Here is a 15,111-nt window from a genome sequence, read left to right as displayed (position 1 = left end):
TGGGCTTCCTATGGGAAGGTTGTGCACGTCAGGCTACAGAGCGGCTACAGATCAGCGCAGACTTGCTTCCCTGGGCTTTTGTGCTGCCTGGATGTAAACCACTTCCAGTCACGGCTTAGAGCACATTGGTTTCAACCTCTGCACTGCACCCATGCTTTCTTACAGCTACAGCTGGCATCTGGCCATCTTAAAGCTGAGCTTGGGCCACCCATACCCTCTCTGTGTGAGCCCATGCAGACACATATCCTCAGGTAAACATACTCCCACTGCAGCAAATGACTGCATGCTGCCAGAGAAGCGTAGCTACACCCTGCTCCACACATGGCTGGGGAAGTCTTCTCCAGTAGAGGCATTACAGATGACGTTCCTGCAACAGCTTTACAGCCATGGCCCAAGGAGACATGCTTTAGGTTTGGGGGGCTGCAGCAGTCACAGAGTTGCCCAGAGTCTGGGCAATGCAGACAGGTTTCCGGGGCAGGCAGAAAAGGGGAGAAGAGGGAGACCTCATCTTCCCATGAGTTAGTGGCCACATAACCTAGTGAAAAACTGCCCTGAAGCTTCTTCCTCCAAGGTGCGAGGACTGACTTTCCCCTCCAAGAGGTACGACACAGAGTCTTGTCCTTGTTTGTGCTGTACCACAGTTATTCATAAATATTTCATTTGTGTGGCTTTGTACCACACAACTTTCATGTTAGTCTGCAACTGTACAAAACAGAACCTCTCAAAATATATACAGGAGAGAACCTGCTATATTAGGCTTTGATTTTGCTCGAGACCTTTGCGCATTACCATCACGTTGCTTTTAACAATGTAGGGCTTAAATTCAAAATGCCATTTCTGTGTAATGCTGGCATTTCTATGTAATGTGTTTTCTGTTATAAAAACCATAAGTAGCCAGAGAGCAATACCTGTGCCTAGAGATATGCTCGTTAGGCCAACCGGCAGCAGGGCTACTGACTAGAATAAGCCACAGCTGATGAAGCCAGGGGACTTCAGCTGTTGGGGACTGGAGAAAACTAAACCTGTGACAATATCCCTGGCTATTCTATGTCTCCTGAGCAAAATACTTGTAAAGTTTGGGCCAAAGAAAGTGCAGCACTTGCCTAATGAGTTTAAGATTCTTCAATCTCCCCAACAAGCAGGAAATCGGAAAACGTGAGCTCTGTGTGATGGTAATTATATGACAGGTTTGTTGCTGGCTTTGGTCTATGGCAAAGATGATGAGCGAGTGAACTAATCACACATTTCTAGGCACTCCTTGGCCAGTGAATGCTCTTTCTCCTATTACATGAAGTCAGAAATGGGTCCCGTGTCAGCCGTCCTGCGTGAGTCAGTGGTAATGACAGAGGAAGTGGGAGCTGTGTTTACAGGCCCTGGAGGATGCTCGGCAATGCAGGCTGCAGCTTGGCTCACACTTTACATCTCCAAAACTGTTATTACATAATCCAAAGCTATATAGAAAGGGATTTCAGAGCCTTTTTCAAGGAGTGCATGCAGAGAGACCTGGCTGACCTGAACCCTTAAGATCTCTTGATATGTACACCTACCTCTCCTGTGATCGGAACGATCCTTTCTAGACTTAAAAAATCTGCATCAACAGAGCATCCCATGAGGGCTAGCTACCCAACCAATGACTTGTGCAGAGCCACTGGGCTCCAGGTGGGCACAAGACCTTCCTCCCTTGCTGGGGGGACTACTACCGCACAGCAATTTCTCCCCTTTTGCCAGGCCCACCATCATTTCTAGGGGGGTGCAACAAAACCCAGGCTCCCCTAGGGCAGGTGTGCTGGGGCTGCAGTGCAAAGCTGTGTGCAACACGTGCCCAAAGGCTGCAGCTGGGAATGCTGCATCGAACACCAGAGCCAAGCTTGCCTGGGGTATTGCAAACTCTGGGAGTTTACCTGAGGTGAGGAATTTGTTCCTGACATTTTAATATTTCTCCAGATCTAGGTGTACCGAGAGATATCCCAGCACCCAGGCCTGGCCCTGGTTAATAGGGTGTAGAAAGGGGACGGGTGAGTGGGTGCCCGTTGGGTAGTATCAGCACTCTTTCTGTGAGCTTGTGAAACAGGTTAGAAGAAAAAAACATCTGAGGCCACAAGCACAGTTTGTAATTCATATTTTATTGCGTTGTACAAGTGAAAAAATAGGGGAAAAAGGAGAACTACAGGACTGAAAGGTAATGTGAAAGCCCACAGTGGGAGTCCACAACTGCCACTGAAAGGTGATTTGTAGCCTGGTGGTACAGGAAAGTGTTGTGACTAAGGCACAGTCATTCCCCTCTTTTTAAACAAATAAAATGGCAGAGCTGAAAAAAAAAAAAAATGGAGGCCAGTTAATGGTGCCAATTACCCCTGTCACCAATAACTATACTGGACCTCTTAAAATAAGGTGACCAGCAAGTGCCTAGACCCAAAATATCTGAAAACACCTGGGGTGGAGGAGGAGCTGCGGGACGGAGCCCTTTTAACAAGCTTAATATTCAAAGGTTTTAATGTAATTAAAAGCCATTTTTGATGCAAGTTTAAACATTGTCAGCAATGCTGCTGGGGCCTGCCTCTGGAAAGCCAGCAAGCAAGAGCATTTGCACTGTCACAGGGGGACGGAACTGCAAGTAATAAACAGACTGCGTGGTGAGATCCCAGAAGAGCAGTGCCCAAGCTCAGAAGTCAACATCTTTCCAAAGCTTGACTTTGGTTTACATTCGTCTAGAGGGAAAAGTAACTTGGATAATTAAGCTAATGGAGATTTTCCAAGCTGTTCAAGACACTGAAAACATGTATCTTGTCCTCAGCTTAATGGTAGGCACCATATAAATATCTTTAAAAAAAAATACCCAGCATTTTTAATTGTCCTAAGTATTCTGGGAACACAAACATGGCTGGAATATTACTTTAATGAAAGTGCAGTGCTAAAGAAGTACCTATGCATGGAAAAGGGATATGCTGTGACTGGTATCGCTTGCCCATCCAAATACTTGGGTAGCTATCTACCCTCGCCTTGCCTTTGAAGCGGCTGCTCTGCATGACTTTCTTTCAAGCCTCTCCCACTTCTCTTTCCTCTCCAATAGCTAAAAATGGGATGTGTATCTGCAGAGCAGAAATAACCGCCCCCCCCCGCTTCTGTCCAGACCATTGCTTCTTTGATCCCAAACAAGAAAACAGGCTTCAAGCTGGCGAGGTTGCTATTTTGAGTAACAGTATGTCCAGGGGAACCGTATTTCTCCCTTTTAACAGAGACAGATGATAGCTGCTGCCGCAGAAGCCGAGTTTGGCTGCCACCATAGCCCCGTGGCTCGGCAGACACGGCCTGCCGAAGGAAGGAGTAAGGAGGCCAAGGGCAGGAAAACTTTGCTGGCACGGACCTCGCGTTGGATACTGCAATAGATAAGCAGCTATACCGAGGGAGGCTGCTCTTGGGAGCTGGAGGAACTGCTCACAGGCTTTAAGTTAAGCACAAACATAAGCTGTGTCAGTGATTAAATATAAGACACTTTGTGGAACAGCTCTTCACAGAGGGGAAATTCACTTTCCAGTCAAGGGCTTGCACTTAGGTCTTGTGCAATAATTCAATGTGACTGACACTTTCAAAACATTACACACTTGTATGGCATAGACCCCATGGGCTGCTGAATCTTTGTACAAGAGTGGACACTGCTGCCAGGATCAACCGCCATCCATGAGAAGGAAAACCAAAAGTAGCCATCAACACCGGTCTGGGGTACCTGCTAGGAATTAGGGACAGTCACTAAAAAAATTTGCTCCAGAGTCTGCATTTTTCCGCAGAAATGGTTTTCAGAAAAAAATGGGAATATTTTTCTAAAATTTTATCTCAAAGAGGTGCATGATTCTGAAAGAAATAGGTAATCCACAACACCGTACAATTTAGAAAATGATTATTCTATGCTGGATTAAAATGCAAATGAAATATTTTGGCTATTTTTTCTTGGAAGAAACTGGTCTTTCTTACTTGAAAATGATTGCCTAAACCACACTTGGCAGTTAACGCCTCTAGCTTGTGTTTGATCCAGTTTGATTTTAATTACATGGACTACTGCAAGCGTTCACACAGGCAACACAAACATTTGCTTTTTTCGCTAGGTGAAGCTGATGAGTCCATGATACCCCCTCTGCGTGTCCCCCGTCCTCGACCTTACAGTGACTGCAGCAAGGTACTGGTGGCCGGGCACTTTTGCAGCACCAGGGCCACCACAGACCCATCAGCTTCACTGTCAGTTTACAGTTATTTAGCCTGACTGAGGCCAGTGCCTGTGGCTCTGCAGACGGGCAAGCAGCTAGCCTGGTTCATACCAGGTATCGGTCGGGTTGTCCCTGTGCAAAGTGCAATCCTTTCTCCCCTTTTGCTAGGAAGACTTCACCTCTGGAATCTGCATGCTTGGCTGCTCCACGGCCAGCTGGTTTTCAAAGACACAGCACAGCTTATAGTTTTCTATGATCTTGGCTTGAAAATACTCCCTGTCCTTCTTGTGCCAAATGTCCGTGGCAATGTAGGTGTTGTAGGGGTCGCGGGAGTCCTCCAGCCTCCTGGCGCGGATGTTGGTCAGCATGACCCCCACTGTGAAGAAGCCAAAGAGGCCGATCATCAGCAGCACATAGATGATTTCCAGGTTGCTGCTGGCACTTCTGACCTGGGAAGGTGCAGAGCTATTTGTCTGCTCCAGGTAGTCTTGAAGCAGCTTGGAGAGGAGTGAATGCAGGGCTGTGTTGTTAGACAGCACCAACATCTTGTTTTGCTGTCCTTCGCACTTCTTCCTTAATTATAGGTTAGCTAGAAAAGAACAAAAATAAGGGGCATGCCATCAGATAAAGATGCGATTCCTTCTGTCTCCCTTTACTGGCTCCCCTCCTCATCCAGAAAGCTCCCTGGGGCCAGTGCAGAGGCAGGGTGGTTGGATGGGCCTGGAGGGACCTCTTCATCTCCTGTTTCCAAGCCAGGCTAGCTAGGCTGAGTCCACCCCCCATAAACGCCTGCCTTACAAAACCTCCTCAGTCATCACAGACAGACTGTCGCAGTGCACAGCTGCCCCGGCTGTTGGCCACTCACCCAGATACCTCACCCAGGCCTCCCGTGCTGCTATTTAAAGTCGATGACTTCCCTCCTGAGCCCCCACAGGCATGAGGTGTGTCTCACTCCCACTCTACAGCAGCTGCTTCTGGCTTTGAAGATTGTGATCATTCCCTTGGTCTTCTCTCCTCTACTCTCAGCTTAAGGATTGAATTTGGAAGCAAAACTTCTGTACCTGATCTGCAGTGAGTGGAAATCACTCAGTACCTGCAGCAAGCTCCTCCTGTCCACCCCTGTTGAAGAGTTTTGCTTCTCTTCTGCAGCCCTCATGATGATATAGACCATGCAAAAACGAGCAACCAAATCTCTGACAGAAATGTATCCCACGCTAATTTGATACAACTTCCCAATGGGCATTTGCCCAGGGAGTGGACACAGAGGGAGATCTATAGTAACTGCCTACCCAGCAGTGGAAAGGAAAAGCATCTCCCTTAATCCTCCCTCCTATAGGCTAGCAGTCGTTCCCCAGGTAGTTCATTGCTTTCCCCTCCAAAGTAAATTGCTATGCAACCGGTGTTTTATTGTCTGGAGGACAATATTGTCTGGAGGACGATTGTCTGGTTGTCTGGAGGACTTCCACTGGCATCACTGCAGGTCACGAATAGGACAGGCGATGGTAACACCAGGAAGCACCTGGATGTCCAAAGCCTCCTAGCCACGGCCCTCTGCATTGACAGTCTTACACAAGAAGCTAAAGGGTCCTTTTCCCCTTTCCAATGTCAGCTGTAAATCAGTTAATAAAAGCAATCCTATCAGCACTGCAGTCCCAAAGCCTCAGCAGTCAGGTAACATGACTGACAATCTCACTACAATTCCTAATTTAAATGTCTCTAGAAAATTACAACAACAGTCTCCCTCTGGTTTTGCCCTTAGCACTTCTGAATGAGGTACTTTTATTCAAGGTCATTTCTGTGACAGCAATCTTGTAATCACGTAAGATGGCTGTCAGTGCTTTCTACAGTTTTAAATCTGTGAGAGCAGGCCAGCATGTTAGCAAACGCTTCTCCAGCATACTTACATTTTGTTGTTTTGGGTTTTTTTAAGTGGTACTAAATTATAATCATTTATAATACATCAAGACTGAAATGAACCCTTGGGCAGAAAGCCACCAAAATGCCTAGGCAGCAATTACACCCCTCCATGAGGGCGACATTAATGACGCATAGATGTTGTGCAGGACCTCTGCATGGGAGGGAGTTTAGCTGTGCACACAGCCTCCAGCTGCCTGTAATGACACTGCAGTAGATGAGATCTGGAGGCTTCTTTGAATTGTCTGTGCCTTGCTATGGCATAAATGCTGTAAAAGGAGATGCTGAGACAGAGGAAGCGAGAAGAGGACACTGATCTTATGACCTGCCGTCCCTCATATGAAGAGCAGTTATTTACTTGTCGTGTTCTGTGCTAGCAGGTGCTGTTGGCAGCCGAATGAAATACACAGTTAATGTGGACATGAATAAGACCAAACATACTGACCTAAATTAATTGTTAATGCAACTGCATGTACTGATTTTTAGTTTGAACCCTTTTGGTAGACCTCCCAGCTGTGCAGTCATGGGTTCTGTGCCGGGTCTCACTGAAAGTCAGACACTCAGCCCAGGATGATAAATTCTGTGGAGAAAGCCCTGTTCTCCTTATCACACAAACCTGGGGGACATGAGTGGCACCAGCCCACACCAGATGACACCAGACTGCTTCCCCTGGATAGTGGGTGACCACTGGGAGCCCAGGTCAGGCTCCTGTGGGCTCAGACTCACTCTGCTCCAAGCAAGCAGTTCCTGTGATGAGGTGCCTCACCAGCAGGAAAAATGAGCACACATTAGAGTATGCCTTGGTATTTTGGCTTTCGATAGAACCAAGCCTGGGGGTGGCAGAGGGAGACAAAAATCGCTGGTACAAAACAATATTCTGATCCAATTTATTTCTTCAGTTCCATGACTCAAAGCTACAGGAAGTAACGTCTTGGCAGCTTGGGCTTAATAGTTAAAATGTATTCACATTTCACAGCTGTTTTCAGATCCTTTAGAAAGGAAAGGAAGAGAAAAGGAAGTTTAAACCTTTATCTGAGATTACTCCTCCTAAGCGTGTAGAACGTGTTGACACTGTAAAATGTAAAACTGCTGACAAATCATTGCAATAACTTTAAGACAAAACAAAGAAGAATTTCACTGGATCTCTCAACTTTTTCTGGAAAGACAGGCAATCATTTCTCATAATAATTATCAGTAGCACTGAAGACACTTCAGGTGCTGATGAATTGACATTTTGAGGCTGGATATCCTCAGCTACCTCCATATATTTTTTTGAGAGGTTTCTGAGGGTTGCAAGGTGTTGCCCACTTCTGGGTTGCTTGTACACTGGCTGGGCTGGAAGCCAGCAGGGAGCTGAGCAGCCCCATCTCTGTAACCACAGCAGATGGCAGTAAAAGGAGAGGTTAAGGGAGGGAGGGGGCATGCTCCTGTTTCCCAGGAAATCTCCTGAAATCTCAACAACCCTAAGGGCCTCACCCACCACTGTACAAGCCCTCTGCAACTCCACTGAAATCCATACTGGGACCAGTTTAGAGCTGTGAGTACACGGGACTGGGAAGAGCCACCTGTGTCATTGGCCGACTCCATGACAGATGGTCACATCTCAGTGTCCCAAAAGCTCTCTGTTTTGCCCATAACCAGACTGGCTTTCTGCTCCCCACTAATCTCCCCAGAGGACTGCTGATGGGCTACAAATTGTGATCAGTCCCCTCGTGGGGCTCCCCTGAGGAGCTCTGAGTAAAATCATGCCCAGCCCAAAACCAGCATCCTAGTTTACCCAGGTTGCATCCCGGTAAGCTGGGACCTCACCTGGGGTGGTGGTTCCCAACCCGCACCATCCCACAGGAGGTTTCAGTGCAGGCCAGGGGATCACCCCTCCTGCCTCTCTTGGGAGCGACAAGCACCAAGCAGTGAACTGCCCGCGTTAAAAATTACCTGGGGCAAAACTGAACAGCTCAGCAAATTTTTCACTGGCCAGTGATTCAGAGGGAATTCCCTAAGGTTGGCAGCAGCCTGGACCACATCCGGCTCTCAAATGCATTGGTGCTTCTCCATCTAATACCCTGAATACAGGTGACAGATCTCCAAAGCAAAAGCAACGGGCTCAGTGCAGGTTGCTTTCCAACACACGGGTTTCCCAGCAGCACAGGTGTACTGCTGGCATTGCCCAAACTCATCTTCCATCAGGTGTCAACAATGACCTGAACCACTGCCCGACTGGCCATGGTCCATGGTGCCGAGCAGCACCACTGGAGCTGGCCCTCTCTTAATGAGCCTTGTCCCTTTCCTCACTGTCACCTGCCGCTTGCCCTCTCTTTCTCATGCCATGGATTTCTTGTGAGAGGCGGAGAGGGATGTCCCCTGAGTGATATCTTCATGGAGAGTGTGGGTTTAGGATGGCAGGCCAGATGCCACAGGCAGGTTTCTGGAGTTGAGGAAGGGACAAAAGCATGACTCTAGGAAACACATCTACACCATAAATGTCTCTATGTGGTCAGATGGGTATGGCCTACAGTTTCTACTGTCAGCGGAGGGAGGAAAAGCATCTGAAGGCAGCTTAACCACCTCTTCCAAAGCATTTTACAATACTGCTTATAAATGAACAGGCTCTTAGCAGGTATAAACCCATGCATTCGATATAACTTCAGTGAAGATCTGAGGATCCTAGACAGCATTTTCTTTCTCTGTCTGCTGGCTCTTACTGCTTGGGATGCTTTTAACCTGGACACTGCTCAATGTAAAAGTTTCCCCAGAGATGTACTTACACAGGTGAGCTGTTCCTTGCCGTGGTGACACTCCACTGGTGAGGAAAAAACCGAACCAAACCCACTACCCCTTTCCCTCATACGCCCCAAAGGACCCTGTGTAGAGAAGAATGAGTCTTCCTTTGCTTATTTCCAAGCACACCAGAGTCTGTTCATGCTGCTCAACCCCTCAACAGCTCCCACCATCCCTATAGGAGTACTTGCTGCTCCCCCAAATCTCTGTGGCTTGGGCAAGAGCCGTGGGGTGTAGCTGAGGGAAGGGAGACCTCCTAGGGATGGAAAGCAGCTCTCTAGAAGAAAAAGTGAAAAGAAAACCCTCTGGCAGCCACTTTGTTCATGGTGGTATCTTCCCTCTGGGATGGAAGGAAAACTGGCCCGGCACTGACCCTGACAGCCGCCTCCTGAAGGAAAGGGTTGAGGGGTCTCTGGCAGAGGGCATCTGTCAAGATTGCATTTTAACAGTTAACAGGGGGAATTAGGGAAGAAAGCTTTAAGCCGCCAAGCCCCCTTGGCTGCACGTGATGGAGGGCTGTGACGGCCAAGCTCAGGGAAGACCCAGTTACTCCTGGAGCTATGAAGCAGAACACACTGTGGGACTGGAGGATGGAGATGGCATGGGCAAGTGTGGATAGGCTCCATGTGCATCATGTCTATCTGCCATCTCAGAAACCATCCCTGAGGCTGGCTGCAGCCATAACTCTCCAGTATGACCATGCTATGACAGACCTACTCCTAATCTCAATCTCTTGAACATCCAAATGCTTACAGCTATGAAGTGCTAGGTCTGCAAAATGCAAGTCCGTGAGACTGCCTGCATGATGCAGAATCTGACCCTGGTTGGGTTTGAGGAGACGCCAGGCTGAGCTGCTGGAGAGCACACTGTGCCTGTTTGTGTGCTGAGGCAGTCGCACCCACCGCTGCTGGGGAGGTAGGACCACGAGGGAGGTATCACTACAGAGCTGTAAATTGACATTTGAGTTCAAATAGAGCAATTTGCAGCTGCAGAACATCTGGCATTTAATATAATTTCTGTCTACATTATAAATGTCAGAACTGACTTACACCTGGCTGGTTCCCAACAAAGGCAAAGCAGAATGGGTCGGTCTGCTCAAAAGCAGGCTGGAGGCTGCTCTGTGAGCCTGGATGCTGCTGCCAATGAAATGCACCCAACCCAGCTGGAGCCGCCACCTTCAGCAGGGTCCTTTCTGCCCCTGTCTGAGTTGGGCTTATTTCCAACATCTGAGCTTCAGTGAAGCATGTGCTATGAGATGTTGGGTCCCAGTCAACTGCTGGGGTTTAAAAAGAAAAGAGGCAATTTTCTGTCATGTAATGTACCTAGAGGATGTGATACTCAGCTTTGGAGCTCAATGGGAATTTTGTCCTCGAGCATTAGGTGGGCAAACTGATTTGCTTTGGCTGGCTGTACTTTTCTTCCCTGCTGAGGTTAAAATGTGATATTTATCATATAAACAGAGGTAGATGTTAAATGACAGATGCTCGTCTCCTAATACAATTTTCTCAGCTCTCACAAATCAAAGGACCTACATTCTAATTTATACAAAGCAAACACCTCCAACAATCTCTCTTTCATATTGCTGCCAAAAGCATCACTAACTGAGCACCAGAAACTGAGGGAGTCTAGAGCAATATGTACCTTTAGAAAATACAGTACTCTAGCAACTTCTCGTGAACAGATGATGCACAAAAAAAGCCTGTGTTACGCTAGTAGCAAAAGTTAGCACAGCACGTTGCCCACCTCCCCACATTTTCTGCCAATGACGTGCTTCTCCACCACCATAAAGTAATGGATCTACTGACCTCCCTGGCTCATTTCCCTGCCTGTTCGTTGCAGGGATGAGTAGGTCAGACAACTTTCTGGAGGCCAGAGCATTGCACAAGATAGACCCATTTCCTCCCTCCAGCTCCTGGAAATTTTGCAACAGTGCAGCATCCAGGACACTGCAATCCTATCAGAGATGGGACAACAGCGCAGCCCAGAAGCAAGCAGGGTTGTAGGGATAGATTTCCAGTTATACACAAGATGCACACACCTTCCACAGTCCCCACCTTTCTCTAGCAAATCTGTAGCCTCTCACAACCAGTCCGAGGGCCATCCATCCGTACGCACCTAAGCAACACTTCAGGTCCTTGTGCCACTTTAAAAAGCAACACTCATGCAGCGGGGTACACAAATTTCTTCCGAAAAGCACCAGTTTTATCTGATCGCAAGACAGAAATTTAGTCCTCTTACACACAGTGGGTATGTATCATACTATTTTGAAGCGGAAAACCCAGCAACCCTCCCCCCCCCCATATGCAACCAAGTTTATCCTCCCAGATGCAGCTGTCTTGGGCTTGCACCCAGCCCAAAAGAGCAGGCAAACACTGGCACGGCTGTAACAGCAAACAAAACCTGGCAGGCAGAGCCCCAGCTCCCTCTTCTCCTCCATCAGTTCAGCTCTGCGGCTCGGCAGCTCTGCGGCTCTTGCAGCCTCCCAGTTCTCCACCAGCCCCTGCTCTTGTCCCCAGCCCCTCTGCGCCGAGTGTCGGTACAGACCTGGCAGCAAAGCACGGCTGGGTGCAGGGCTCCAGCCCCTCCTGGGGAAAGAGAATTAGGGAGATGTGAGCCCCAGAAAGCCCCCGGGGTAATACCCCTGGGGTGTGAGCGGGCTGAGGCTGGCTCCTGGCTCCTGCAGGGACAGCAGCCTGGCTGTCACTGTCCCCCGTCCCCGGGATCAGAGCATAAGGTAAGAGGCAAACAGGAAAACACCCAGACTCACCGGGCTGGGGGAGGGCAGGAGCCCGTGGCGTGGGTGCTGTCAGCCGGCCTCCCGCCGCCGGCTGCAGGTGCCAACTCCAGCCCTGGGCACGCGGGTGGGAGGTGCCGAGGGGCACGGGGGCAGCTCCCACGCTGGCACCCGTGGGTGCCACAGGCCCCGGCACCGCCGGGCGGCAAGGGGAGCGGGAGGAGGATGCCGTGGCGTCGGGGCATCGCCGGTCCTGCTGCCCTCGCACCCTGACGCTCGCCTCCCCGCTGCCCCGCACGCTCACACGCACAAACTCGCGGTGCCCCGCGTGTCCTTGGGTCGAGACAAGGAAGCAAAGCTGTGCGGGTAGGCACGTGTGGAGGCGTTTTTGGAAACAGCGATAGTGTCAGCAAAATCCTGTGGGATTAGGAGCTGTGACGACGTAAGGCGAGGTCTGTCTTCAAGTAACGTTACAGCCTTTGGGGTGTGAGGAGGAAGCGGGGAGCCATTTCCAGGGCTGCCCCTCAAACCCAACACAAACAGCTCACTACAGGGAGCACTGGCTGACTCCTATCCATCACCTGAAAGGAAAAGAACCCTAAACCTAAAACCCTATCTTCCATTCAAGAAAGAGGTGTCTGTAGTCACCAGTTAGCCAAAGGGAGGGTTCGTTAATGACCACCTGGAACCTATAAAATGAATTTATTAGCTTTGCACAGCAGTTGCATTTAAACTCCTTCAGAGGATGCCAGTGATGTGGGATAACATGCCCTCAGCATCTCCGGGGCTGTGGCAGACCCGCACCGGTGCATCGTGTGGCCGCTCCTGGCAGTTCCCTGCCCCGAGACTCTCAACAGCCCGCAGCAAGCCGGGACAGGGGTGGCCCCTCCTTGGCTGATGCTCCTCTGCTTTACCAGGTGCTGTTGCTAGGACGGCTGCTAGGGAGGAGAATTTAGGCAGTGACTAAGGTATTGAAATGAATGCACAAAAAAGGATATTTTCTTGCATACCCGCTTTCGGGAGCTTTATTCTGTGTTTTCAGTGGGGTGGGGGCTGCCCATGTTTTCATTGCCCATGACATTGCTGCATCCAAATGAGGGAGCAGGCTGTTAACAAGACAGGACAGATTCCCGGGCTGGCTTTAGGTAGGGAGATACCTACAACAGCAGGCTTCACTGGAGGGGGGGGTGGGCAGGACCAGTGACTGTCCTGAGCTGTGCCCAAAGCCCTGGAAAAATCTGGCTTGCTTCTGGTCCAGCTCCTGCATGCTTGGTTTCTCTCCTCCAGGGCAGCAAATTGAAGTTTCACTTTGCTTCCTGGAAGCCCTGAGCCAGATCTGATACTTCTTGCTTTCATGCACCCCCTAGAACCCACAGAGCATTCCCCTTTGAGACCTTTTTGTTGCATTCTAATGCCTGCCACGAGGCAGTGTTTGTAGGGCCAAGGAAGATGAAGTTGAAGAGATGGCCCAAATTCAGAGAAGTCATCGGTGGCAGTGCAGGACTGCTTCCCCAGCACTGAGGAAGGTGTTTCCCTTCCCCTGGAGACCAGTTGCACCAGCTTGAGGCCAAGCATGGCCACCAAAACACTAGAATAAAAAGAAATTGTGTACCTGGGTGTGTGATCTCACCCAAATCACAGAAGGGTGTCTCAAGAATCTAACCAAACACTAGAGCATTACCAGGAAAAGATGCTGCTGTAAGGATGGGCTGTGGCTAATCAGGAAAACTGCACTGCTTGATAAACAAATTGATTAAATCTTCTGGCAATGCAGAAGGATCAAAAATAGGGTTAGGGCAGCAAAGGCTCACTCCACTTTGGGGTGGCTTGAGCATGCTGCAAGGTGCTGCCTCAAACCTGGAGAGGGTCCAAAAGGGGATGAGAGAGGAGGAAGAGGAAGGGAGGAGAGCGTGCATGGTCAGTGACAGCAGAGCACAAGCAGTCAGGCCTTGCTTCCTGCTTTCGTAGGGGAAATTTGGGACAAAATTAGATCACATTGCTTCCTGGCCCAGCCTTCCTCTTCCCATGGCTGAATACCCAGGAAGGCGTTGAGGAAAAGGAGCATCACTTTGTTGTGGACCTGGCAGCTGTGCCCTTCCTTTGGGAGAAGGGCAGGCATGGGAAGGGAGCTGCTGGGACATCAGGCAGACTGGGCACCGGCTCCCAAGGAAGGCACTTTGAGCCAAGGCTTAGTGGTAGCAGCCCCATTTCTTGTCACCTCTCCCCAAGGCAGGGCTCTCCGCTGGCACAAAGGATGATGGGCCATGGAGAACGTGAGCCGTGCTGGAGCAGCCACCTAAACCCATGCTGGGGCAACATCACCAAACCCACGCCGAAACAAGCAAACAACCTTTCCCTGGGGAAGGCGGGAGCATGTCACAGGGAGCCGCAGCTGGTGGGTGACGAGTCCCCTGCCACCACCTGGGGAAGGCAAAGGGTGGGGTGTCAACCTACCATCCCAAATGCAGCAGGGAGGTAACCAACCTGGTAAGGGGTGTGATGGGTGCCTGGCAGGGAGTGAACCCCTTCTACGGGGGGATGAGGGGCAAGTCTCCCTTCAACCCCACAGGAATAACATTGCACCTCTGGGGTTTGCTTTATTCTTGTTATATCACAAAAAGTTGATATTTGCAGTCAGCAAAATCAGCTAAAATCAGCAAGAGATCTGTGAACAGGATCCTACTGACTAACATCCTGTGATGGGGAAGAAAAATGCAAATACAGTGACTAACCCCTGCTTTCCCTCAACCCATAGCCTCCTTGCAGCACTGAGCACTGGGGTAACCTCTGGCGAAACTGTTCCAGTTGATGCAGCTCCAGAGGGAGCTAAGCTGTGGGTCTGAGCAAACCAAAACATGGATTATTTTTAAGAGTTCTCAGGGTCTGTGTAAGACATCGCTTCCCCTGCCATCACACCAGCATGGCTCCATTGCAGCTGAGAGGAGGATTACGTCTTCATTAGGCAAGAGCAAATTCATTGTTTTTTTAGAAGTGTCCGTGTAACTTCTATTTGACTTTGGTGGGACCTGAGAGTGAGACTGACAGGGAGATTATTGTTTTTATATAGCAATGGCAATATACAAAGGCTAGGTTCAATGCTACAAAACCACTCCGGGCAAGAAGTTTCTTTGCCCTCCCGGATCTGTCAGTAGCTGAAGGTTTCATTTTCTTCAGTACAATGACGACATGCAGAGTGACGGGATCCCTCAGAAAGCAAATACAGGTTTTCTCTGGAAGGTGATAAGGGACTTTTCACAAGCACAGGAGTTTGCAGACCTCTTGAAACCATATTCCTGGTGGAGGAGTGGAGGTCTTTTGTTTTTAAATTGGTCTTACTGTTGTTTTGAGGAAAGAAATACTGAAGTGGGTATGGGGAGTAGAGAATATAGTTTACTCTTTCAATGGATCGTCTCTCTTTCTTAGAAAGGTTACTGCTGTGGCTTTTGCACATAAATAGATGAAGTAGAACATGTTTCTGTCCAGATC

General features: G+C 49.3%; 1 protein-coding gene across 4 annotated transcripts; it reads right to left on the bottom strand.

Moving 5' to 3' along the window:
- Positions 1-2,102: 2,102 nt before the first annotated feature.
- KCNE1 (potassium voltage-gated channel subfamily E regulatory subunit 1) lies at positions 2,103-11,889 on the bottom strand. Of its 4 annotated transcripts, none has more exons than XM_069785167.1 (3): positions 11,659-11,889; positions 11,432-11,476; positions 2,103-4,788 (listed from the first exon to the last, which is right to left on the bottom strand). In XM_069785167.1, the coding sequence occupies exon 3, from the start codon at positions 4,742-4,744 to the stop codon at positions 4,364-4,366; it is 381 nt and encodes a 126-aa protein (XP_069641268.1). In that variant the 5' UTR covers positions 4,745-4,788; positions 11,432-11,476; positions 11,659-11,889; the 3' UTR covers positions 2,103-4,363. The 4 variants fall into 4 exon arrangements, with proteins under 4 accessions (XP_069641268.1, XP_069641267.1, XP_069641271.1 ...); XM_069785166.1 differs by having other exon boundaries at positions 11,436-11,476; positions 11,659-11,888; XM_069785170.1 differs by lacking the exon at positions 11,432-11,476.
- Positions 11,890-15,111: the final 3,222 nt, after the last annotated feature.

This window comes from Haliaeetus albicilla, chromosome 6 (genome assembly GCF_947461875.1).
Source record: "Haliaeetus albicilla chromosome 6, bHalAlb1.1, whole genome shotgun sequence".
Lineage (NCBI taxonomy): Eukaryota > Metazoa > Chordata > Aves > Accipitriformes > Accipitridae > Haliaeetus > Haliaeetus albicilla.
Note: the sequence above shows the minus strand (reverse complement) of the source record. Positions and strands in the feature narration are given on the sequence as shown.

What these genes read in the sequence shown, in the direction of transcription:
- KCNE1 (XM_069785167.1), bottom strand. Translation starts at nt 4,744, where the DNA reads ATGTTGGTGCTGTCTAACAACACAGCCCTGCATTCACTCCTCTCCAAG.